General features: G+C 44.6%; 1 protein-coding gene across 4 annotated transcripts in view; it reads left to right on the forward strand.

Annotated features, from left to right (window-relative positions):
• Window positions 1-373: 373 nt before the first annotated feature.
• Window positions 374-23,898, forward strand: part of LOC106578284 (mediator of RNA polymerase II transcription subunit 24) — a 29,947-nt gene continuing 6,422 nt past the window's right edge. The window contains exons 1-21 of one of the 4 annotated variants that reach the window (XM_014156957.2): window positions 374-486; window positions 1,217-1,347; window positions 1,449-1,531; window positions 7,823-7,861; window positions 7,975-8,048; window positions 8,344-8,567; window positions 10,040-10,151; window positions 10,256-10,406; window positions 10,568-10,681; window positions 10,817-10,870; window positions 14,162-14,247; window positions 14,364-14,450; window positions 14,707-14,806; window positions 15,109-15,251; window positions 15,458-15,495; window positions 15,619-15,701; window positions 16,094-16,272; window positions 16,564-16,663; window positions 17,003-17,178; window positions 19,421-19,685; window positions 22,857-23,038. In XM_014156957.2, coding sequence (XP_014012432.1) covers window positions 1,218-1,347; window positions 1,449-1,531; window positions 7,823-7,861; window positions 7,975-8,048; window positions 8,344-8,567; window positions 10,040-10,151; window positions 10,256-10,406; window positions 10,568-10,681; window positions 10,817-10,870; window positions 14,162-14,247; window positions 14,364-14,450; window positions 14,707-14,806; window positions 15,109-15,251; window positions 15,458-15,495; window positions 15,619-15,701; window positions 16,094-16,272; window positions 16,564-16,663; window positions 17,003-17,178; window positions 19,421-19,685; window positions 22,857-23,038 — 2,420 coding nt within the window. In that variant the 5' untranslated portion in view covers window positions 374-486; window position 1,217. The remainder of the gene's footprint in view (window positions 487-1,216; window positions 1,348-1,448; window positions 1,532-7,822; window positions 7,862-7,974; window positions 8,049-8,343; window positions 8,568-10,039; window positions 10,152-10,255; window positions 10,407-10,567; window positions 10,682-10,816; window positions 10,871-14,161; window positions 14,248-14,363; window positions 14,451-14,706; window positions 14,807-15,108; window positions 15,252-15,457; window positions 15,496-15,618; window positions 15,702-16,093; window positions 16,273-16,563; window positions 16,664-17,002; window positions 17,179-19,420; window positions 19,686-22,856; window positions 23,039-23,898) is intronic. The other 3 variants (XM_014156958.2, XM_014156959.2, XM_014156960.2) reach the window with 3 other exon arrangements.

Consider the following 23,898-nt stretch of genomic DNA (forward strand, 5'->3'; position numbering starts at 1 on the left):
AATATGTATACAGTGTGTGCAAATGAAGTAAGGAGGTAAGGCAATAAATAGGCCATAGCGAAGTAATTACAATTTAGCAAATAACACTTAAGTGACAGATGTGCAGATGAGGATGTGCAACTAGAAATACTGGTGTGTAAAAGAGCATGATTCCATATGTGTTATTTCATAGTTTTGATGTCTTCACTATTATTCTACATTGTAGAAAATAGTAAAATTAAGAAAAATCCTTGAATACTCGGTGTCCAAAATTTTGACTGGTACTGTAAGTGGGAATGTGGTGACATCTAGTGGCAAAAATTGGTGATGACAGGTTTGAACGAAAGAAACCAATGGGCTTGCTGTTTACTCAGAACGGTTTCTCTCGACCAATCAATGCTAACGATGTTGTTATAATAGAAAAAAAAGAGAAAAAGATGGCGTTCATTGTCTTGTAAATCTGACTGAGTACCACGTTAGGCTAACGTTACATTCTCGACGTTTCACGTGAGTATTAATTTAACTGGTAGTTTATCGATCTAACGCTACGTATATCATAGTATTAATCTTGAATACGCCAGGGCTCTCGTTTAACTTCACCCTGCCTGCACAGACAGACAGACAGACAGCTAGCTGTAGCTAGCTAGCCACTTTGCTGAGGAAGACAGATTGCTAGCTTGTCATGTTTTTGGTAGATAATTATATTTCTCAAATGTACATTGTAATACGTCAACAACTGTCTTGCAAACATAGTCTACACGGGGGAAATCAATAAACGAGCTAGAAAGTCTCATCCGGTACGGTAGAGTAGTTATGCCTGGTTCATGGGGATAGCGACGCGTTACGTGCGCCTGAGCATTCTTTAACATCTCCTTCGCAGATTTCTAAAGTACTTTTGTTACTTCTCACCAAAGCAACGATGTTGGTTGAGCGCGGACAAATTCTGTGTGGGCAGGGTGTAATTTCTCAAATACGAATAAACAACTAAACACTTTGTTTACAACCAGACTGTTTCTGGTTCATGCATGCGTGTCGGATCTGAACCAGAGGTACATGCATAACGTCTAAGTCGTGAGCCAGCAGTGTCGACTAGGCACAACTTTGTTGCTAGTTTCACCAACAAAAACGTACATCATGGAGCTTATACATCGTATGACATTGACATATGCAAAAAAACGAACTTTTGAATTCCATGTAAGGCATGTGGTTGATAGATAATGTGTGTGGCTCTTGTCAGTATGAAGGTGGTCAATTTGAAACAAGCCATCCTCCAGGCTTGGAAGGAGCGCTGGAGCGACTATCAATGGGCCATCAACATAAAAAAGAACTTCCCAAAGGGAGCCACATGGGACTACCTCAACTTGGCAGGTCAGCTGATTTATGTTGATCATCCATGTAAATGCTTGGGAAGTGGAAGTAAACAATGAATGTGTATGATTTCATTATTGTTGTATTTCCCAATGTTCCAGAGGCTCTCATGGAGCAGGCAATGATTGGCCCTTCTCCCAACCCGCTCATCTTGTCCTACCTCAAGTATGCCATCAGTTCCCAGGTAAGGTTTACATTTTGGAACCCATATTTTACCATATACATGACCTCAAAATACACACATTCCAGGCGATATGTGAAAATTATAACTTTTTGATAAAAGCATGAAACTTTGTTCACCTGTACAGTTTGAGGCCCTTAACATTTTCAGATATGGAGCCATCGCAAAAACGACTCATAGCGGCCATTTTCCGTTCCACCATAACCAAATAATGTATTTTGCGTCATATCTCCTGAACCAAACATGGAAACATAGGGTTAGACATTACACGTTCTATGTTTTGTTGGTCAAGGATTACAATGGTGCCATGTACTACAACATAAACAGTTCAGATTATTATATAATGGTGGACTGCCATGGAAAGAAATGTACCCAATAGAATATTATTTCTGTGGCATAGCGCTGTCAACTTTCCCCTGCCTGTGAATGTGGATACTGTGTGTAGGGTTCACACAAGGTGCTTAAAGTACTTGAGTTTGGCCCTCTGAAATTCAAGTACTGGAATACCTTAAATCAGACATTTTCTGAAGTTGGTACTTAAAAATTACTTGAATTAAAATGAGAGGAGAACAGAAAATGAGGAAATGCGTTGATATGAAAAACATTAGAAATGCCTTGGTCTAGAGAATTTATTTCCAGGCAGACTACCGAATTGTATTTGTTCGTGTTTCGCTCTCTGGTTGCCAGGCGAGTTCGCTCATTCCACCCACACTGCCACTCAGACAGGCAGGTACAGAACTGACTGATTAGGCGCCGCCAAACGTTACATTGATAGCTAAAATGCCAGGCAAATATAGATTCAATCTTGCCTGGCGGGATATTGATGTTTATGAATGGGTTTTGCCAGACCCAACCAGGGATATAGTGGTGGGTAAATGCCGTTTACGCACCTTTTTTATTTTGTTCATTGTCGTTTACGCACTTATTGCATTCCCAGTGTTGCTCAAGGCTTCTTGATCGAAGTTCTAATCACACCTAACTCTGTGAATGATTAATGTATGCTCGTTATATTTGTCAGCTCCCCTGGTTTTGCCTTGTTAGCAGCGCATTCATTCACCACTTTGTCCAATGGGAAACTCTGCCATGTCAACAGAAATCCCCCAAACAAAAACCCTTTGACTCACGGAGAATGAGTAAATAGTCGGGGATATTTCAATCAGATGTCTAGCCAGCTAGATTGAACCTAGGAACCTAGGAAGAAACCTAGAGGTGAACCAGTCTCTGAGGTGTGGCCAGTCCTCTTCTGGCTGTGCCGGGTGGCGGTTATAAGAGTACATTGCCAGATTGTTCTTCAAGATGTTCAAATGTTCATAGATGACTGACATGGTCAAATAATAATCACAGTGGTTGTAGAGGGCAACAGGTCAGTACCTCAGGTTTAAATGTCAATTGGCTTTTCATAGCCGAGCATTGAGTTAGAGACAGCAGATGCGGTAGAGCGAGGGAGTCGAAAACAGCAGGTCCGGGACGAGGTAGCACGTCTCGTGAACAGGTCAGGGTTCCCTAGCCGCAGGCAGAACAGTTGAAACTGGAGCAGCAGCACGACCAGGTGGACTGGGGACAGCAAGGTGTCATCAGGCCAGGTAGTCCTGAGCCATGATCCTAGGGCTCATGTCCTCCGAGAGGGAGAGAGACAAAATTAGAGGGAGAAAGGAGAATTACACCAGATATAACAGACTAACCCTTGCCCCCTGGCACATAGACTATTGCAGCATAGATACTGGAGACTGAGACATGCAGTGGGTCAGGGGACACTGTGGCACTGTCCGACAATACCCCCAGACAGGGCCAACCAGGCAGGATACAACCACACCCACTTTGCCAAAGCACAGCCCCCACACCACTAGCGGGATATCAACGGACCACCAACTGACTACCCTGAGACAAGGCTGAGTATAGCCCACAAAGATCTCCTCCACCGCACAAGCCCGAGGGGGAGCAAATCCGGACAGGAAGATCACGTCTGTGACTCAACTCACTCAAGTGATACCCCCTCCTAGGGATGACATGGAAGAGCACTACTAGTAAGCCAGTGACTCAGCCCCCGTAATAGGGTCAGAGGCAGAGAATCCCAGTGGAGAGAGGGGAGCCGGCCAGGCAGAAACAGCAAGGGCAGTTCGTCACTCCAGTGTCTTGCCGTTCACCTTCGCAACCCTGGGCCAGACTACACTCAATCATAGGATCTACTGAAGAGATGAGTCTTCAGTAAGGACTTAAATGTCGAGACCGAGTCTGCGTCTCTCACATGGATAGGCACATCATTCCATAAAAATTGAGCTCTATAGGAGAAAGCCCTGCCTCCAGCTGTTTGCTTAGAAATTCTAGGGACAATAAGGAGGCCTGCGTCTTGTGACCATAGCATACGTCTAGGTATGTACGGCAGGACCAAATCGGAGAGATGGGTCGGAGCAAGCCCATGTAACGATTTGTAGGTTAGCTGTAAAACCTTGAAATCAGTTGTAGCCTTAACAGAAACCAATGTAGAGGCTAGCACTGGAGTAATGTGATCAAATGTTTTGGTCCTAGTCAGGATTCTAGCAGCCGTGTTTAGCACTACCTGAAGTTTAGTGCTTTGTCCGGGTAGCCGGAGAGTAGAGCATTGCAGTAGCCTAATCTAGAAGTGACAAAAGCATGGATTAGCTTTTCTGCATCATTTTTGGACAAAAGGTTTCAGATTTTTGCAATTTTACAAAGATGGAAAAATGCTGTCCTTGAAATATTCTTGATATGATCATCAAAAGAGAGATCAGGGTCCAGAGTAAAGGCGAGATCCTTCAGGTTTATTTGAGACAACTGTACAACCATCAAGATGAATTGTCAGATCCAACAGCAGATCTTTGTTTCTTGGGACCTAGAACTAGCATCTCTGTTTTGTCCGAGTTTAAAAGTAAAACATTTGCTGCCATCCACTTCCTTTATGTCTGAGACACAGGCTTTCCGGGTAGGCATTTTGGGGCTTCACCATGTTTCATCGAAATGTACATCTGGGTGTAGTCCGCATAGCAGTGAATGTTGACATTGTGTTTCCGAATGACATCACCAAGAGTTAGAATATATAGTGAAAACAATAGTGGTCCAAATACAGAACCTTGAGGAATGCCGAAACTTACAATTGAGTTGTCGGAAGACAAACCATCTACAGAGACAAACCGATATCCTTCCGACAGATGAGATCTGAACTAGGCAAGAACTTGTCCGTGTAGACCAATTTGGGTTTCCAATATCTCCAAAAGAATGTGGTGATCAATAATGACAGGAAGGGAGGTCTTTATTCCAGTGATATTGTTAAGGCGAACACCGCCATGTTTTGTTTTGCTCAACCTAGATCGAGGCGCAAACATTGTCTCAATGGGGATAGCTGAGCTGGCTACACTGACTGTGTGCTAGTGGCAGACAGCCTGCCAGCTTAGTGAAGTCTCTCATTGTGGTGCTAGAGGAGTTAGACAGGGCTCTATGTTCATAGATGAGAGCACCCCTCCAGCTAGGATGGAGTCTGTCACTCCTCAGCAGGCCAGGTGTGGTCCTGTTTGTCAGTGAATCCCAGAAATAGGGCCAATTATCTACACATTTTTATCTTTTGGGAGGGGCAGAAAACATTACAGCCTCAAGTCTTGGGTATGATGCTACAAGCTTGGCACACCTGTATTTGGGGAGGTTCTCCCATTCTTCTCAGCAAATTGTCTCAAGTTCTGTCAGGTTGGATGGGGACCGTCGCTGCACAGCTATTTTCAGGTCTCTCCGGAGATGTTCGATCAGGTTCAAGTCTGGGCTTTGGCTTGGCCACTCAAGGACATTCAGAGCCTTGTTCTAAAGCAACTCCTGCATTGTCATGGTTGTGTGCTTAGGGTTGTTGTCCTTCTGGAAGGTTCTCCCATCTCCACAGAGGAGCTCTGTCAGAGTGACCATCAGGTTATTGGTCACCTCCCCGAGCAAGGTCCTTCTCCCCTGATTGCTCAGTTTGGCTGGGAGGCCAGCTCTAGGAAGTCTTGGTGGTTCCAAACTTCTTCTATTTAAAATGGAGGCCACTGTGTTCTTGGGGTCCTTCAATGCTGCAGAAATGTTTTGGTACCCTTCCCCAGATCTTTGCCCCAACACAATCCTTTCTCGGAGCTCTGCGGACAATTCCTTCGACCTCATGGCTTGGTTTTTCCAATCAAGTTGTAGAAACATCTCAAGGATGATCATTGGAAACAGGATGCATCTGAGCTCAATTTCGAGTCTCAACACAAATGGTCTGAATACTTATGTAAATAAGGTATCAGTTTTTATTTTTAATACATTTGCAAACATTTCTAAACCTGTTTTCACGTTGTCACTATGGGGTATAGTGTGTAGATTTATGGGGGGGGGGGGGGGACGATTTAATCCATTTTAGAATAAGGCTGTAATGTAACAAAATGTGAAAAAAGTTGATCTGAATACTTTCTGAATGCACTGTAGTTGTGTTCTGTGGGTGTCACTGAGTAGGCTGATACACCATTTCATGGGGGCACAATCTATAGGTTAGGCCAGGGTTTCCCAAACCCGGTCCTAGGGGCCCCCCCTGGGTGCAAATCTTTTGACCTAGCACTACACAGCTGAATGAAATAATCAATGCTTGATGATGAGTTGGTTATTTGAATCAGCTGTGTGTAGTACTTGGGCAAAAAACAAAACCTACACCCAGGGTGTGCCCCAGGACCAAGTTTGGGAAACCCTGGGTTAGACTGTACAGTGCAATATGATTGTCCAATGCACACAATATACTGACTTTGAAGGTGATTTTCCACAGTCAATGTCCTGCAATAAGAGCTAAGATGCTAATATTTGTTTATACTCTTGAGAATTGTTTTCTGTGGCTGTCACTGAGTACGCTGATACTCCATTTCATAGCTAAGGCTTTATAGTGCCCTCAATGCAATTATGCAGTCTAATACTTCCACAGTTGGATTTCAACAGTTTTTTTTTTTTTTTGTCCAACTAATGAATCATTGTATTTCATTTTAAATGATGTAACAACATTCCAATCTAGTCCAAATATGGCATGACTTCCCTGTGTGTATTTGTTTGCTTTGCTTTCAATGAGGGAGTTTTTTAAGGCAAACTGCAAATTCTACTTTTGTGGTTAATTGTTATTGTGGCTAGTGTTCAGCAGGAGGAAGGACACAACTTTAGCAAACGTTTAGATAGATAGAAATGTATTATGTAGAACAAACATGCCTCTGATTCTAAGGAATCATGTCAGTTCTATTAATGGCATTTCTATCTGCACTGTACCAAAACGTTTTTGTACTTAACATGCCCACTGAGCTATATACGAACCCCGCTCTGCCCATCGCTTGTCTGTCTGGAAAGCTTCCTCAAATGAACACGTGTGGTGGGCAGGGTCGGACCAGGCTGACCCCACCCACAGCTCATACCGCCCGTTCCGTGGTGAGGGGTTTCTCTAGCGGTTAGAGCGTTTGGCCAGTAACTGAAAGGTTGCTAGTTCGAATCCCCGAGTCGACAAGGTGCAAAATCGGTCATTGTGCCCTTGAGCAAGGCAATTAACCTTAATTGCTCCAGAGTCACTGTTGATAATTGCAGACCCTGGCCGTTATCCCACTCTCCGAGGGTGTCTCATGGAGAGTGAGAGATGCAAAAAACGCATTGTGAGATAGGACAAATATTAGCATCTACCCAAATTAATATTATAAAATCTGTGTCCAGATATTTTCAAAGGCCTTCCTGTGTTCCTTGAATTTACACAGTATCCACTTTCACAACCAGCGGCGGCAAGACAGCTGAAATAATACTATTTTGCGTACGTTGTCAGAAAGTGATTTTATTGGAATTCTTCCCGTTGCTTACCATGGCACTTTACCATTTTATATAATAATCAGAATTGTTTCTGGTGTACATGGCACTGTTGGAATCATTGACCAACAAAACATAGTTGCAGACCTCACCCTTTCTGTGTTATCATGTTTGGTTCAGGAGATATGACACAAAATAAATGTTTTCATTATGGCGGAATGGAAAATGGCCGGCAGGAGGTGTTTCTGCGATGGCTCCTTATCTGAAAATGTTCAGGGCCCCAAACAGTACAAGTGTACTAAGTTTCATGCTTTTATGAAAAAGTGAATATCTCAAATTGGTTTCATATTGCTTGGACTAATGTAAGATCTGTCTTTGGTTGTTGTGATATTGAAGGGTTAATCTGCATATTCTTCCCATGGTAGGAAAGACAGTGTTGGAGATTTGCTGGTGAGAAGTGACAAAAGGTGCTTGATTTATGCACAATTATTATTAATAGAAACCATTGTATTTCCTCAGATGGTCTCTTATTCAAGTGTACTCTTAGCCATCAGTAAGGTGAGTTGGGTTCCTCTTTCTGTCACTCTGGCCAATAACTGTCTGACTGCTACCAGACATGCATGCTTTCATCGGATGACAACTTGTCTGACATGCACCTTTTTGTTCCGAAGTTTGATGACTTCTCCAGAGAGCTCTGCGTCAAGTCCCTGTTGGAGATAATGGACATGTTCTGCCACCGTCTCAGGTACTACACACTTGCTTTATCCCGTCCCGCTCCCATCCCGTTATATTCTTCCTTCCTTTAAATTTGACAATGGTGTTAGCCCTAGAAAATGTTTCATCCTGGCTCTGCCGAGAAAGAGGTGCAAGTTTCTTTTTTGTTATTAAATATGGTTGAAGCACTAATAGTTATGAGTCTGCTGGTTGAATGAATATCTCAGTGAGTGCATTTCTGACGTCAAGTCATCTTTCACATTGAAAAATGATACCCCAGAATTATCCCAAACATCAATTTTACCCCTACCCACCCTCCATCCCAGCTGCCACGGGAAGGCGGAGGAGTGCATCGGGCTGTGCCGGGCCCTGCTGGGTGTGGTAGTGTGGCTCCTGACTGGCTGCGCCTGGTACTGCGAGAGGCTCAGGGAGCTGGGGCCGTCGGCCAGCACAGAAGCCAACCTGAGGGCCTGCCTGGAGAGGCTAAGGGATTTGGTGAACAGCCAGAAGAACAGGGCCCTAGTCCATATCGCTCGCCTGGAGGACCAAGGTCAGTCAGGGGATACAGAATCTTCTAAGAGGTTTTCCTATAACTAAACTCAGCAAAAAAAGAAATGTCCCTTATTCAGCACCCTTTCTTTCAAAGATAATTCATAAAAATCCAAATAACTTCACAGATCTTCATTGTAAAGGGTTTAAACACTGTTTCCCATGCTTGTTCAATGAACCATGAACAATTAATGAACATGCACCTGTGGAACGGTCGTTAAGACACTAAAGCTTACAGACAGTAGGCAATTAAGGTCACATTTATGAAAACGTAGGACACTAAAGAGGCCTTTCTACTGACTCTGAAAAATACCAAAAGAAAGATGCCCAGGGTCCCTGCTCATCTGCATGAATGTGCCTTAGGCATGCTGCAGGGATGCATGAGGACTGCAGATGTGGCCAGGGCAATAAATTGCAATGTCCGTACTGTGAGACGCCTGAGACAGGACGGACAGCTGATCGTCCTCGCAGTGGCAGACCACGTGTAACAACATCTGCACAGGATCGGTACATCCGAACATCACACCTGCGGGACAGGTACAGGATGGCAACAACAACTGCCCGAGTTACACCAGGAACGCACAATCCCTCCATCAGTGCTCAGACTGTCCGCAGTAGGCTGAGAGAGTCTGGACTGAGGGCTTTTAGGCCTGTTGTAAGGCAGGTCCTCACCAGACATCACCGGCAACAACGTCCCCTATGGACACAAACCCACCGTCGTTGGACCAGACAGGACTGGCAAAAAGTGCTCTTCACTGACGAGTCGCGGTTGTGTCTCACCAGGGGTGATGGTCGGATTCGCATTTATCGTTGAAGGAATGAGCGTTACACCGAGGCCTGTACTCTGGAGCGGGATCGATTTGGAGGTGGAGGGTCCATCATGGTCTGGAGTGGTGTGTCACAGCATCATCGGACTGAGCTTGTTGTCATTGCAGGCAATCTCAACGCTGTGCGTTACAGGGAAGACATCCTCCTCCCTCATGTGGTACCCTTCCTGCGGGCTCATCCTGACATGACCCTCCAGCATTACAATGCCACCAGCCATACTGCTCGTTCTGTGCGTGATTTCCTGCAAGACAGGAATGTCAGTGTTCTGGTGCAGTCTATGAGGAGGAGATGCACTGCAGTACTTAAAACAGCTGGTGGCCACACCAGATACTGACTTACTTTTGATTTTGACCCCCTTTGTTCAGGGACACACTATTCCATTTCTGTTAGTCACATGTCTGTGGAACTTGTTCAGTTTGTCTCTGTTGTTGAATCTTGTTAGGTTCATACAAATATTTACACATGTTAAGTTTGCTGAAAATAACGCAGTTGACAGTGAGAGGACTTTTCTTTTTTGCTGAGTTTACATGTAGTATTAGCTGCATATTATTTTGATAAAACTGAAATAACAATATATTGTTATAGCATTTGATTTGAATGAATTTCATTGGTATGTTTGACTCCACATCAAATATGTTTCCAAAGCTTCCTGGACCAATGTGGAGCAAGCTTTGCTCAAAGTGACAGAGGGGCTCAACAGTCTGACCAATCAGACACTGAGAGGCAAGCTGGAGGAGTGCATTTCATTGGTGAAGAGGTGAGAATGTAGCACTTATTGGGTACAAGCCAATGGCCTTTGTAAACAATAATTGAAGCCACGATGGCTGTTTTTATAATCATCTGACCAATCTTCCCCCTCAGTATTCCTACGATTCTGTCTGAACAGTCAGACCCCCCGCACCACTCGTTGTTCCCCTCGGTCCACGCCTTCATCATGCTGGAAGGAACCATGAACCTGACAGGGGAGACTCAGCCACTGGTGGAGCAGCTGATGATGATCAAGAGGATGCAGGTGAGCCTTAATTGGTCTAGAGTTAACGTATGCAAAGCATATGCAACTTTCACTTTGAGTTTCACTTTTAGTTGAGGGAAATTGTAAATCCGTTTACTTCCTGAATTGACTGAATTGAAATGGAATATTGACCCCCAAGCCTGGTGCATTCCCCTGTGCAGCGTATCCCTGCGCCAGTCTTTGTGTTGGAGATCTGGAAGGCGTGTTTCACTGGCCTCATCGAGTCACCAGAGGGCACCGAGGAGCTCAAGTGGACTGCCTTCACCTTCCTTAAGGTACTTCTCACAATGAATGCCAGATAGTTACAGTATATAAATGTTTTATGGTGCTTGGAGCAAGCATTTGAATGCTTTCTTTTCATTGGAGCCCATGAGATGTCACCATCTTACTGACGATCCTCTCATCTCTAGATCCCCCAGGTTCTCCTCAGGCTAAAGAAGTATCCCCAGGGTGAGAAGGTACAGGTATAGTACTGAGTTATTCTCTTTACATCCATAACAATCAAGGGTTATAAGATCTGTTTCAAGTTTATTTACCAGTAATATACATTGGAAATATGAAAGGGATAATCAACGAGGGGCTATGCATTCTGTGGAAAATAATAGACGACAACTAACCATGCACGGAGTTGCATTGTTTTCCTGAGAACGCATAGAGCCCCGAGTTGATTATCTCTTTTATACCAAGGCTATAATTGAAATGTGTTCCAAAGCTCACTGAAGTAGCTAGCAAGTTGACGGGATAGCTACAGTAGTTGCCTTGGTAACCAAACAGACTTGGTAGCTTGGTTAACCAAGCCATCAGTCCTAGCTTGCTATTATGAAAATCGAATTAAGCAATGCCAGTAATGTTTTTAATTAGACTTTTTTGCTTTCAAAAGCAGCTCAAACATAGAACATGTAAGAATGAACTTCATAGCCATTGAATTATGCCGTCTATTGTAGGGAAATAATGCACGCTCTAGAACAGGGGAGGTACTGCAGGGAGTCTGCAGCCAGATAAATAAATGAAAACACAAATGTTATTGAATACAGGGCTGACAACTTTTGAAGATACCTTGGAGGGAGATCTCTCCTGAATGTGGGAGTATGGGCGTCCCGTCCAAGGAAAAATACAGTTTTAAAGCTAATTTCCTACAATTCATATTTTCACATGGCCCATCACCAGGGTGGAATGAAATACACTGCTCAAAAAATAAAGGGAACACTTAAACAACACAATGTAACTCCAAGTCAATCACACTTCTGTGAAATCAAACTGTCCACTTAGGAAGCAACACTGATTGACAATACATTTCACATGCTGTTGTGCAAATGGAATAGACAACAGGTGGCAATTATAGGCAATTAGCAAGACACCCCCAATAAAGGAGTGGTTCTGCAGGTGGTGACCACAGACCACTTCTCAGTTCCTATGCTTTCTGGCTGATGTTTTGGTCACTTTCGAATGCCTGTGGTGCTTTCACTCTAGTGGTAGCATGAGACGGAGTCTACAACCCACACAAGTGGCTCAGGTAGTGCAGCTCATCCAGGATGGCACATCAATGCGAGCTGTGACAAGAAGGTTTGCTGTGTCTGTCAGCGTAGTGTCCAGAGCATGGAGGCGCTACCAGGAGACAGGCCAGTACATCAGGAGACGTGGAGGAGGCCATAGGAGGGCAACAACCCAGCAGCAGGACCGCTACCTCCGCCTTTGTGCAAGGAGGAGCACTGCCAGAGCCCTGCAAAAGGACCTCCAGCAGGCCACAAATGTGCATGTGTCTGCTCAAACGGTCAGAAACAGACTCCATGAGGGTGGTATGAGGGCCCGACGTCCACAGGTGGGGTTGTGCTTACAGCCCAACACCGTGCAGGACGTTTGGCATTTGCCAGAGAACACCAAGATTGGCAAATTCGCCACTGGCGCCCTGTGCTCTTCACAGATGCAAGCAGGTTCACACTGAGCATGTGACAGAGTCTGGAGATGCCGTGGAGAAGGTTCTGCTGCCTGCAACAACCTCCAGCATGACCGGTTTGGCGGTGGGTCAGTCATGGTGTGGGGTGGCATTTCTTTGGGGGGCCGCACAGCCCTCCATGTGCTCGCCAGAGGTAGCCTGACTGCCATTAGGTACCGAGATGAGATCCTCAGACCCCTTGTGAGACCATATGCTGGTGCGGTTGGCCCTGGGTTCCTCCTAATGCAAGACAATGCTAGACCTCATGTGGCTGGAGTGTGTCAGCAGTTCCTGCAAGAGGAAGGCATTGATGCTATGGACTGGCCCGCCCGTTCCCCAGACCTGAATCCAATTGAGCACATCTGGGACATCATGTCTCGCTCCATCCACCAACGCCACGTTGCACCACAGACTGTCCAGGAGTTGGCGGATGCTTTAGTCCAGGTCTGGGAGGAGATCCCTCAGGAGACCATCCGCCACCTCATCAGGAGCATGCCCAGGCGTTGTAGGGAGGTCATACAGGCACGTGGAGGCCACACACACTACTGAGCCTAATTTTGACTTGTTTTAAGGACATTACATCAAAGTTGGATCAGCCTGTAGTGTGGTTTTCCACTTTAATTTTGAGTGTGACTCCAAATCCAGACCTCCATGGGTTGATAAATTTGATTTCCATTGATTATTTTTGTGTGATTTTGTTGTCAGCACATTCAACTATGTAAAGAAAAAAGTATTTAATAAGATTATTTCATTCATTCAGATCTAGGATGTGTTATTTTAGTGTTCCCTTTATTTTTTTGAGCAGTGTATATTTCAATGTATTGTTGTCCCCACTAGAATCAGTTACACATTTGGGTTCACAATCTGTTAGAGCAAAATAATGTTCATCATACAGTTATACAAGTCAGGTCACTACCAGAATTCCTGCTCAATGCTGCCTTTTCCTTGTTACAGCCTAATGGACCTAGTGCTGAATTGCAAATGAGCACAAGGGGTGAATAATGGAGCCAAAACAGCACTACAAGTTGCCTTGCTGATCTTAAGATAATTTAGTTCATAAACTTGTGATTTCAAAACAATTTGGAGGTTCAGTTGAAAAGTTAACGCGCTGAATATACACTGTATATTAATCAGAAAATAAAAGCAGTAGGCCTACTTTTTCCCAATGTGTTAGAAATAAGAGATGTGGCGTGTGAAGAGGGTCCAATGCGTGGAAGTTGGCATCACTGTTGACCTTTGGCAAAAGGATCTGTGGGATAATACAACACTGTCATTATTAATCTACAATTTATGTTCTTAGTCCTGGTAAACATGGGCCTGGGAAGCTCAGTGATATTGGTATTCACAGTATTTCACTAATTATCCATTTGTGAATTCAATACTTGTATTCCCCCCTTTTTTTTGGTTTTTGTACATAAATGCACTGTAATTTAAGCTTTAAAACTGCAACGTTTTCTCTCTGCCTAATGGCAAAATGTGAAGAATTGCAGCATATTAGCTTGAAAACTGCAACATTTTCTCTTCGTTGCCAAGAGATGGGCCTTTAAAATGTTACTTCCCAGGGCCGAAACTTGGTTTTTCCGGCAATGCACTGCCAAAGTCATAGTAAAACTCATGTTTTTATCTCACTCAAGTTTTGTTCTGATTATGAAGGGGTTGCTGATGAATTAGCTAGAATGCCCTTTAAGCCAATCAGAAACGAGTATTCAACAATACCATGGTATAATGTTCAATATTAATCACCACTGAATGATATGAATGTAGGATAGTGAAGAGTGCTGGTCTAGTCTCTGTTTTGACATGCATTATGGTCAATCTGCAGCAGGACTTTATGGATGATGTGAACATTGCCTTTGAGTACCTGCTGAAGCTCACACCACTGCTGGACAAGGCGGACCAGAGATGCAAGTGAGTTATAATGGAAAACTGAACAGAGGAAGCATTATGGTATAAGCATGTTTATAACACTCTGACAGGTTATACAGTGTCTGACAAGCTTTTTACTCCATGTCTGTTTTTTACAGCTGCGACTGTCTAAGTATGCTACTGCAGGAGTGCAATAAGTTGTCTCTCCTGTCGGACTCCAACACGACAAACCTCACTTCTAAACGGTACGGGTAGCCATCCTGCCCCTTCATATGTGTAACATCACTGAAAGAGAATGATACAATATTAATACATCAAGTTTGCCACTAATATCTTTCATTCTGTCTCCTCTCACTCTTTCCTATCACTACATTACTCTTTCTCTCTTTGCTTGTCTGTCAGTGTCTTGCTCTCCTTCTTTCACTCTCCTCTCTCTCCCTTTCTTTCTCCCTTTCTTTCTCTATCTCTTGTGTGCAACTTTTTCTTGAGGGCTGAGAACAGGGAGTATGCGCCACGGCTAAAGACTGCAGAAAACGCCAACATCCAGCCCAACCCAGGCCTCATCCTGCGAGCCGAGCCCACTGTCACCAACATCCTCAAGGTCCTCGTTCTCCCCATGCTAACCCTACCTAGCTTTACAGTCAGGGGGGAGGTTCTATTTCAACTTGTCTAATAGAAACGCTTGTTATCGTTTTCCATTTAAAAATGTTTAGCTACAGTGTGCCCTAATGAACACCAGGCTGACTTTTATCCTTTACTATATCCCTGAATAAGTACTGATGTAAAGACAGTTAGTTCACCTCATCATAAAGCTATCCCAGAGCTCCAACTTTTGCTAAGAAACTTCCAAGTCACCCATATCACACTCTCATTACTGTGTTCTGTCTTCTCCTATTGTGTTAGACGGTGGACGCAGACCACTCCAAGTCTCCAGAGGGCCTTCTGGGGGTGCTGGGACACATGCTCTCTGGGAAGAGCCTGGACCTCCTCCTGGCTGCAGCCGCAGCCACGGGAAAACTCAAGTCCTTCGCCCGGAAGTTCATCAAGTGAGACACACATCAAGCCACTTTAGCTACAGTGTGCCCAACAGTCCATCAGGACTGTTCAATACAATTTATTGACAGACTCAAACCATATTACTGTGGAGTCTTTTTTTTTTTTTTAAAGGGCAAATGGACAAAATATACATGATGTAAGAGGGGGACAGTGTTTAAAGGAGATTATTTATTGATGCTCTGTCTTTGCTTCTCAGGCTGAATGAGTTTCCGAAGCACATCAGTGGAGAAGGATGTGAGTACATGAGTGTTGCTGAGTATGGGACTTTTTGAATAACATTTAACTTTACGAGTGTGGGAGTTTTTGAAATGGATTTGATTTTGACATTGAGTCTCTTTTTTTTCTACCTCGTTGCAGCCAAGTCGGCCTCAGTGCGAGCCCTGCTGTTCGACATATCCTTCCTCATGCTGTGTCACGTGGTGCAGACCTACGGATCAGAGGTTGGTCTCACACCTAGTACTAAAGCTATCTACGTAAGTGATCTAGGTCCTTATTCAGAAAGTGTTTCAGAGCAGGAGAGCTGAACTAGGGTCAGGCCCCCGTTCACTTCTCCTGTAGATTCTGCATCATTGTCCTGCTCTTTCAGCACAGCTCCACTAGGTGGCCAAAACACGCAATAGCATTCTGCTTGTGCTATCTGAATGGCACAGCTGTGATGTCTTTGCCACATTTCTATGATGTGTAATATGAGTCATGTTATGTAAGTTTCATGGTCAGAACCTGTCCCTCATATAGATTTATATTATATGATAGTTAAATAAAACAAAAATGTACTTAAAAAATATCCCCCGCTCCATTATTATATCATATGACTCTGTTGTGACCCCTCCAGGTGATCCTGTCGGATCCCAGCCCCTCGGGGGAAACCCCGTTCTTCGAGACGTGGCTGCAGACCTGCATGCCAGAAGAGGGCAAGACCCTGAACCCAGACCACCCCTGCTTCAGGCCCGAGTCTGGCAAGGTGGAGAGCCTAGTGGCCCTCCTCAACAACTCCTCTGAGATGAAGCTAGTGTGAGTGATGGGGTGCTTACTATCTTTTCACTCTAGGGTCAGAGTCAGACTGGAATTCAGTGTTTCTCTGCTGCTGGGTTAAAAAAATAAGAGGAAGAAGTCCAGGCTATGGTTGAAATGTTGTCCGCCATGTTCAAATTTCTCTTTTTGAGGAGCACAATTTAAACCAGTGGGGGAAAAAACATTACTTAAACTGGAGTCCTTTGTGCACAATCTCTTATCCTTCCTTAAATCTATTTATTGGCATTGTTTTCTTGAAGCTGTACCAATTTATCTACCACTGTGTGTCAGTCAGATGAAGTGGCACGAGATTTGCCTCAGCACGCCGGCGGCCATCTTGGAGGTGTTGAATGCCTGGGAGAATGGCGTGCTGTCTGTGGAGGCTGTACAGGTGAGTCCTGTATTATGTGTCGTCGATTTTGTCCTACTTTGAGCTAAATACTACGTAGACAGTGAACCGTTGAATCACAGAAGTGAACTTGCTCTTGACATAGTGGAAAATGATTGGTCATAGAGTGTAGGTCTAAATGGCTCTGCTGACTAAATGGTTAGAGCTTGCTTTTATTTCATTTTTGGTCTCTTCCTCATTTAAACCATTCATAAAGTTAATTAATTTGTTGTACAAGTGGCCCGGAAGCATGCGCAGAGTTCACACACACACACTCACTCATCTTCCCCTCTCATTTTTCTTTCTCCTCTTGCTCTCTGTCACACCCCCCCTTGAGTGTAGAAGATAACAGATAACATCAAGGGCAAGGTATGCAGCATGGCTATCTGTGCTGTGGCATGGCTGGTAGCCCATGTGAGGATGCTGGGGCTGGATGAGAGGGAGAAGCCCCAGACCATGATCCGCCAGCTCATGACCCCGCTGTATGGGGAGAACACTCTGCAGTTCTACAATGAACGGTACACACACACTAGACTTCGGTGTCAACTACAGTGCCTTCGGAAAGTATTCAAACCCATTGACTTTCTCCACATTTTGTTACGTTACAGCCTTATTCTAAAATGGATTAAATAAATAAACATCCTCAGCAATCTACACACTACCCCATAATGACAAAGCAAACTTTGCACAAAAAAAAGCATATTTACGTAAGTATTCATACTCCTTGCTATGAGAGTCGAAATTGAGCTCAGGTGCATCCTGTTTCCATTGATCATCCTTTCTACAACTTGATTGGAGTCCACCTGTGGTAAATTCAATTGATTGGACATGATTTGGAAAGGCACACACCTGTCTATATAAGGTCCTGCAGTTGACAGTGCATGTCAGAGCAAAAACCAAGCCACGAGGTCGAAGGAATTGTCCGTAGAGCTCCGAGACAGGATTGTGTCGAGGCACAGATCTGGGGAAGGGTACCAGAACATTTCTGTAGCATTGAAGGTCCCCGAGAACACAGTGGCCTCCACCACCAAGACTCTTTCTAGAGCTGGCCTCCCAGCCAAACTGAGCAATCGGGGTAGAAGGGCTTTTGTCAGGGAGGTGACCAAGAACCCGATGGTCACTCTGATAGAGTTCCTCTGTGGAGATGGGAGAACCTTCCAGAAGGACAACCATCTCTGCAGCACTCCACCAATCAGGCCTTTATGGTAGAGTAGCCAGACAGAAGCCAATCCTCATAAAAAGGTGCATGACAGTATTATAGAATATATAAAAATCACTACAGATCACTTATCTAATCACCTGTCTTTTTACAATCAGTATTTATAGAATATATAAAATCACTACAGATCACTTATCTAATCACCTGTCTTTTTACAGTTTAACTATTTATTTATTTTTCTCTCTGGTCTGATGAAACCAAGATTGAACTCTTTGGCCTGAATGACAAGCGTCACGTCTGGAGGAATCCTAGCATCATCCCTACGGTGAATCGTGGTGGCAGCAGCATCATGCTGCGGGTATGTTTTTCAGCGGCAGGGACTGGGAGACAAGTCAGGATCGAGGGAAAGATGAACGGAGCAAAGTACAGAGATCCTTGATGAAAACCTGCTCCAGAGCACTCAGGCTGGGGTAAAGGTTCATCTTCCAACGGGACAACGACCCTAAGCACACAGCCAAGACAATGCAGGAGTGGCTTTGGGACAAGTTTCTGAATGTCCTTGAGTGGCCCAGCCAGAGCCCGAACTTGAACCCGATCTAACATCTCTGGAGAGACCTGAAAATAGCTGTGCAGCAACGCTCCCCATCCAACCTGCCAAAGCTTGAGAGGATCTGCAGAGAAGAATGGGAGAAACTCTCCAAATACAGGTGTGCCAAGCTTGTAGCGTCATAGCCAAGAAGACTCGAGGCTGTAATCACTGCCAAAGGCGCTTCAACAAAGTACTAAGGGTTTGAGTACTTCTTTCTTTTTAATAAATTAGCAAACATTTCTAAAAAAGTTGTTTTTCTTTGTCACTATGGTGAATTGTGTGTAGATTGATGAGGGGGGGAAAAACACTTTAATCCATTTCAGAATAAGGCTGTAATGTAACAAAATGTGGAAAAGTCAAGGGGTCTGAATACTTTCTGACGGCACTGTACATGTATTTGATTATTTGTTATTTAAATACTTATTTTCTGTGTTAGTATTTTCTTACGTGGCCCGAATCAACTACTTCTATTGGAAGTATTTTCAAATACTTATTTCAAATAATATTTTCAAAACCTCGGTTAAATGTATGGGAGTGTATTTGAGTATTTTCAAATGCATGCCAATACTGTCCAAGTGTATTTCCAAATGCATTCCAATATTCAACTACTTGTCTTTTCAAATATAACATCACAATACTTACTTTTGAAAAGTATGTGAAAGTAATTGATATATTTGAAATGGTATTTGAACCAAGGTCTGACACGCACACAGCCCGCTCTACACATGCACTCACTCTGGACAATGTTTTTCAACAACCAAAGCATTAGCCTGATTATTTAGCCACTGAGCAGATGTCTAATCAACCAGACAAATTCTAGTTAACACTGACGTTTTAAAAGGGGGTCAGCCGATGATGACGACAACAGATTGAATGATTTGTATCACCTTCCTTAGTGTTCAACCCATTTCACATTGTAATCAGGCAACTCCCATAATTCACCACCAGTGTATAGCAACCAGACTGAAAATCCCGTAAGCACAAGCTCATTAACCCTTCATCTCTCCCCCAGGGTGGTGATCATGAGTTCCATCCTGGAGAACATGTGTGCTGACGTGTTCCAGCAGACAGGCCTGGCCCTGCGGCCGCCCATGGAGGGCCAGGAGCCCATCCCCTATCGCAACCTGCTCTCGGCCAAGGAGCCCATCCATGAGGCCCTCCGCAAGCAATTCCGCTCGGTGCTGTGGAAGGGCTGGGTGGACAGTGGTGCACTACACCTCTTTGAGAGCCTGCTGCACACAGGAGGGGTGTTCTGGTTCACCAACAACCTGGTCAAGGTTAGTGAATGTTATGAGATGGGGAGGGGGTAAAGGGGCGGTTGACCTATATAACAGTGGAGTTACTGTACTTTGGTCTGTTGGAAACCTTGCAAGGTGACAATGGGCTACGCTTTCTTTTGATGTTTTCACGCCTACAAGATTTATCAAAGATATGGTACTAGTTATAGCACAATATGAATTAGACATCTAATGTTAACGGTAGCTAACGTTACATCAGATGAGCTAACGTTGAGTAAGCGGCTCATCTTTCTGGCTCTCGTTCTTCAGCTGGAAGAAATAGTGCTGGTCCGTGCTCATCTGGGGCATGTTGCCACTCATCAGGTTGATGATAGACAGGCAGCTCTCCCAGAAGATGTCCCTGGAGCTCTCCACCAGGAAGGGTCTGAGTGGGGAGGTCTTGTTTCCCATGTAGGAGCAGGTCAGGTAGAGGCTGGTGATCACCACGTTTCCCATGTAGGAGCAGGTCAGGTAGAGGCTGGTGATCACCACGTTTCCCATGTAGGAGCAGGTCAGGTAGAGGCTGGTGATCACCACGTTTCCCATGTAGGAGCAGGTCAGGTAGAGGCTGGTGATCACCACGTTTCCCATGTAGGAGCAGGTCAGGTAGAGGCTGGTGATCACCACGTTTCCCATGTAGGAGCAGGTCAGGTAGAGGCTGGTGATCACCACGTTTCCCATGTAGGAGCAGGTCAGGTAGAGGCTGGTGATCACCACGTTTCCCATGTAGGAGCAGGTCAGGTAGAGGCTGGTGATCACCACGGCCTGCAGCTGGTGCTCGGTGGCTGCCTCGGAGAAGACCGCCTTGCGGCACAGCATGTAGACAAACACCACATTGGCTGGGGTGAGGATGCTCTGATTCCCCCAATTGTGGTGGAGCAGGAAGTGGTCCACGCTCTGCAGCCACAGCCCTAGGGCGTTAGGGACAGGACGCGCAGCAGCTCGCCGGTGAAGGCCTGGACCATCACCCTCTTGGGCGTGTCAGGGGGACCTTCTTGTCCGGCTAGGAGGCGTTGTCAGAGCTCTTGACGAGGTCTGGGGTGCTCTGGTCCTGGGTGTGGGTGTACAGGTTGGTGCGGGACTGAGACTTCCCCAGGTTCTCATTGTTGAGGTGGGTCACATTGTTCTGGTTGTTCCCGTTAGGCTGCGCCTTCTTGGAGCCGCCCTTTCGCTTTATGTTGATGAGCGGGAGCGACGCTTCAGGTTCTTCTCTCTGGCGTTCTTGCTGTTCTGAACTGTTGTGCCGTTGCCCAACATTGCGGGCCCATCTCCAGCCGCCTTCTGATAGCTGGGCGAGAGAGAATACACATTTCCCATGGTGACTGGGTAGTGATCAGGAGACCTTTCGAGTAGATTCTCTCTTGGAACTTAAATCTCATCATAAGCGTCAATAATGCCTGTGGAAAACTAAATGGTACATTTTTGCAAAATGAAATGTATAGCCAGACTACATTTTCCCACATTCAACAGCATTGTGCATTGACAATAGGTTTGTGTTTATTGATTTGATTTTAAGATGTCTTGGTTGTGATTTTGATTTTACTTACTGATTTCAAGTCCATGTAAAAAAATCCAAAGATGTTGATTTTTAAAAGACAGACGGGTTGTTTTTCTTTCTCTGTAAGCATTGAGTTTAAGGCTGTTATTGTCGTGTACATCAACTGCTGCCCAGGGTTCTGGAATCGAGCGTCCCGTCGTAATAAAGGAGCATGGGATAGCGTTGCTGTGAAAGATGAAGCCGATGTTCGCCATGATAAAAATCTTTTAACGTCATGTCGCACTGTCTGAAAGTAATACTTTTTGTACGCCATGTCTTCTTGCCTCATTTTGCTATGTTCCTGTCTCGGTTAACTAAATAAATTACTTTTGGGTGGCTGCCAGTGCTAGCAAGCCTATAGCGTTGAATTTCAGTCGACAGCGTATGAATAAAATGTTGTCCCCAGTTTATAAACCCAGTGGCGCAACTTCGCGAGACTTCTGGGAACGCATGCGAAGCAGACTCGTCCGACCAGACCTGGGTTTGGGAAGTGAAACCTTTTCCTTAGATGTTAATTTTCTCAGTCTAAATGCAAAACCTAGATTCGAGCCAATGTCTTAATTAGCTGAAATTGTCGTTTTCATTTTCATCAAAAATCGCTTTATATCGAAGGGTGCCTTGATTTAATGCCTTGCACATGCGCGGTTTTGCGCGACAGACCGTTAGACCTGATGACGTTTTTCTGCGCATGAGCTTAGCTAGCTAACGTCGCCATGACATCGCCTACATGCGTGATCGGGGATTTATATTGGTGTAGCAGTTTCTTCGTATCTTCATACTGTACTATAATTGGTTTGCTGAATTTGGATCTGTGTCAGATAATAATCGCTCTATTTGAAGTGGGGAAAATGGCAAACAGTTGTATGTCAGGCCGGAGAGGGATAAATGCGCGCTACCAAAGTACATTTGCATTTTCATGTGAAACGCAACATGAGAGAAAGGAAATAACCATCACTTTGTGCGCACTAAAACCACCAAAAAGATGCAGCCTTATTGTAAACAAAGCTGCAGTTGCTCAATCTCAAATACCTACATTTCAATGTGTTTTCATTTAAAAACAATTTGTAATGTGATGGTATATCCTTGCATGTAACAAAAGTCACATGGATATGTTTTTAAATTAAGACCAAACTTTTTACATAAACAAACTGCACTTTTCCCCCCCAAAATCTGACTACTCTATAGTGATTTTTCAATATTCAAGTTGTGTGTATGTGAGCATTTACTCTAACTGTGTAGGGCAGGGGTACTCAACTACTATTTGAGAAGGTCCGGTCACAGGCCTTTCCTAGGTGGGAAAGGTCCGGATGGATAATGTAATTTATCGGCGTAATAACAAACCCACACCTCGCAACCCATGTGACCCCAAACTGTTCACCCCCTTGTTGGCGGAGAGAATTTTGCAGTTTTAAAGCTAATTTCCCACAATTCTACACATTTCGCATGGGGCAGAGATTTGTTTTTCTGTTTTTTAAAGCTAATTTCCTGCAATTATATACATTCTTCCATGTCTTATGTGTGTTTATATGATACCAGGGGTCGAAGCCTGACCGAGTCCAGATCCAGTCCGCCAGTTGAGTATGGAGGGTATAGGGTGTTTATCAATCCATTCCTAATTTCTATGTGTGACTCAGGAGCTGCTGAAGGAGACTCGCCAGGAGTGGGCCAACCGGGTAGTGGAACTGCTCTACAGCATCTTCTGCCTGGACACCCAGCAGATCACTCTCACCCTGCTGGGCCACATCCTGCCCAACCTGCTCACAGACTCAGCCCACTGGCACAGCCTGGCAGATCCACCTGGCAAGGCCTTGGCCAAGTAAGACAGTCCTCCTAGTGTAGTCTCTCTGGTTCTCAGTGACTATGTGATGTCTGTGCCATGTGCTAGCTAGCTAGGGACTGTATATTGCTAGCTACCTGGCTTAATAGGTGACTGTAGGGGCCAGTTTCCAGAACACTGATTTAAGCCTAGTCCTGGACAAAAAAATCCCTTTCAATTGAGATTCCCCATTGAGCATGCTTTTTAGGCCTCATGAGCTGTCCTAACCACTTAAGTGTTACCACCAGGTAACTTGTTAATGATAAAGGGCAGTGATTAAGTGGTTCCTGCACCACATGCAATTTGCTTTGGAGTTGTTGAATGACTGTTTTGATATTTCTATATGATCAATCCATAAATTGGGTCTCCCGAGTGGCGCAACGGTCTAAGGCACTGCATCTCAGTGCAAGAGGCGTCACTACAGTCCCTGATTCGAATCCAGGCAGTATCACATCTGGCCGTGATTGGGAGTCCCATAGGGCGGCGCATAATTGGCCCAGCATCGTCCAGGTTTGGCCTGGGTAGGCCGTCATTGTAAATAAGAATTTGATCTTAACTGACTTGCCTAGATACAAGTGAAATAAAAATAAATCTAGACCTACATTCAGTGCTTTTGACAATACTTTCACGAGGTGCCTATATAGACTTATAACCACTAGACTAATAAATAACCTACATCTTGGTATTTCAAAAAGATGCCTAAATTGGCCATGCCATTAAATTAAGCAATTAAAGGCATCTAGGGCCTATGTTAACGTTGATTGTGTTCGATGAAAATGATAGACCTTTCAAACGTTTTATGCAACATTCGTGACTTGATGCCTACTGTGCCAAAGCGATTTAGTTGTTAAACGGGAATG

This window comes from Salmo salar, chromosome ssa19 (genome assembly GCF_905237065.1).
Source record: "Salmo salar chromosome ssa19, Ssal_v3.1, whole genome shotgun sequence".
Lineage (NCBI taxonomy): Eukaryota > Metazoa > Chordata > Actinopteri > Salmoniformes > Salmonidae > Salmo > Salmo salar.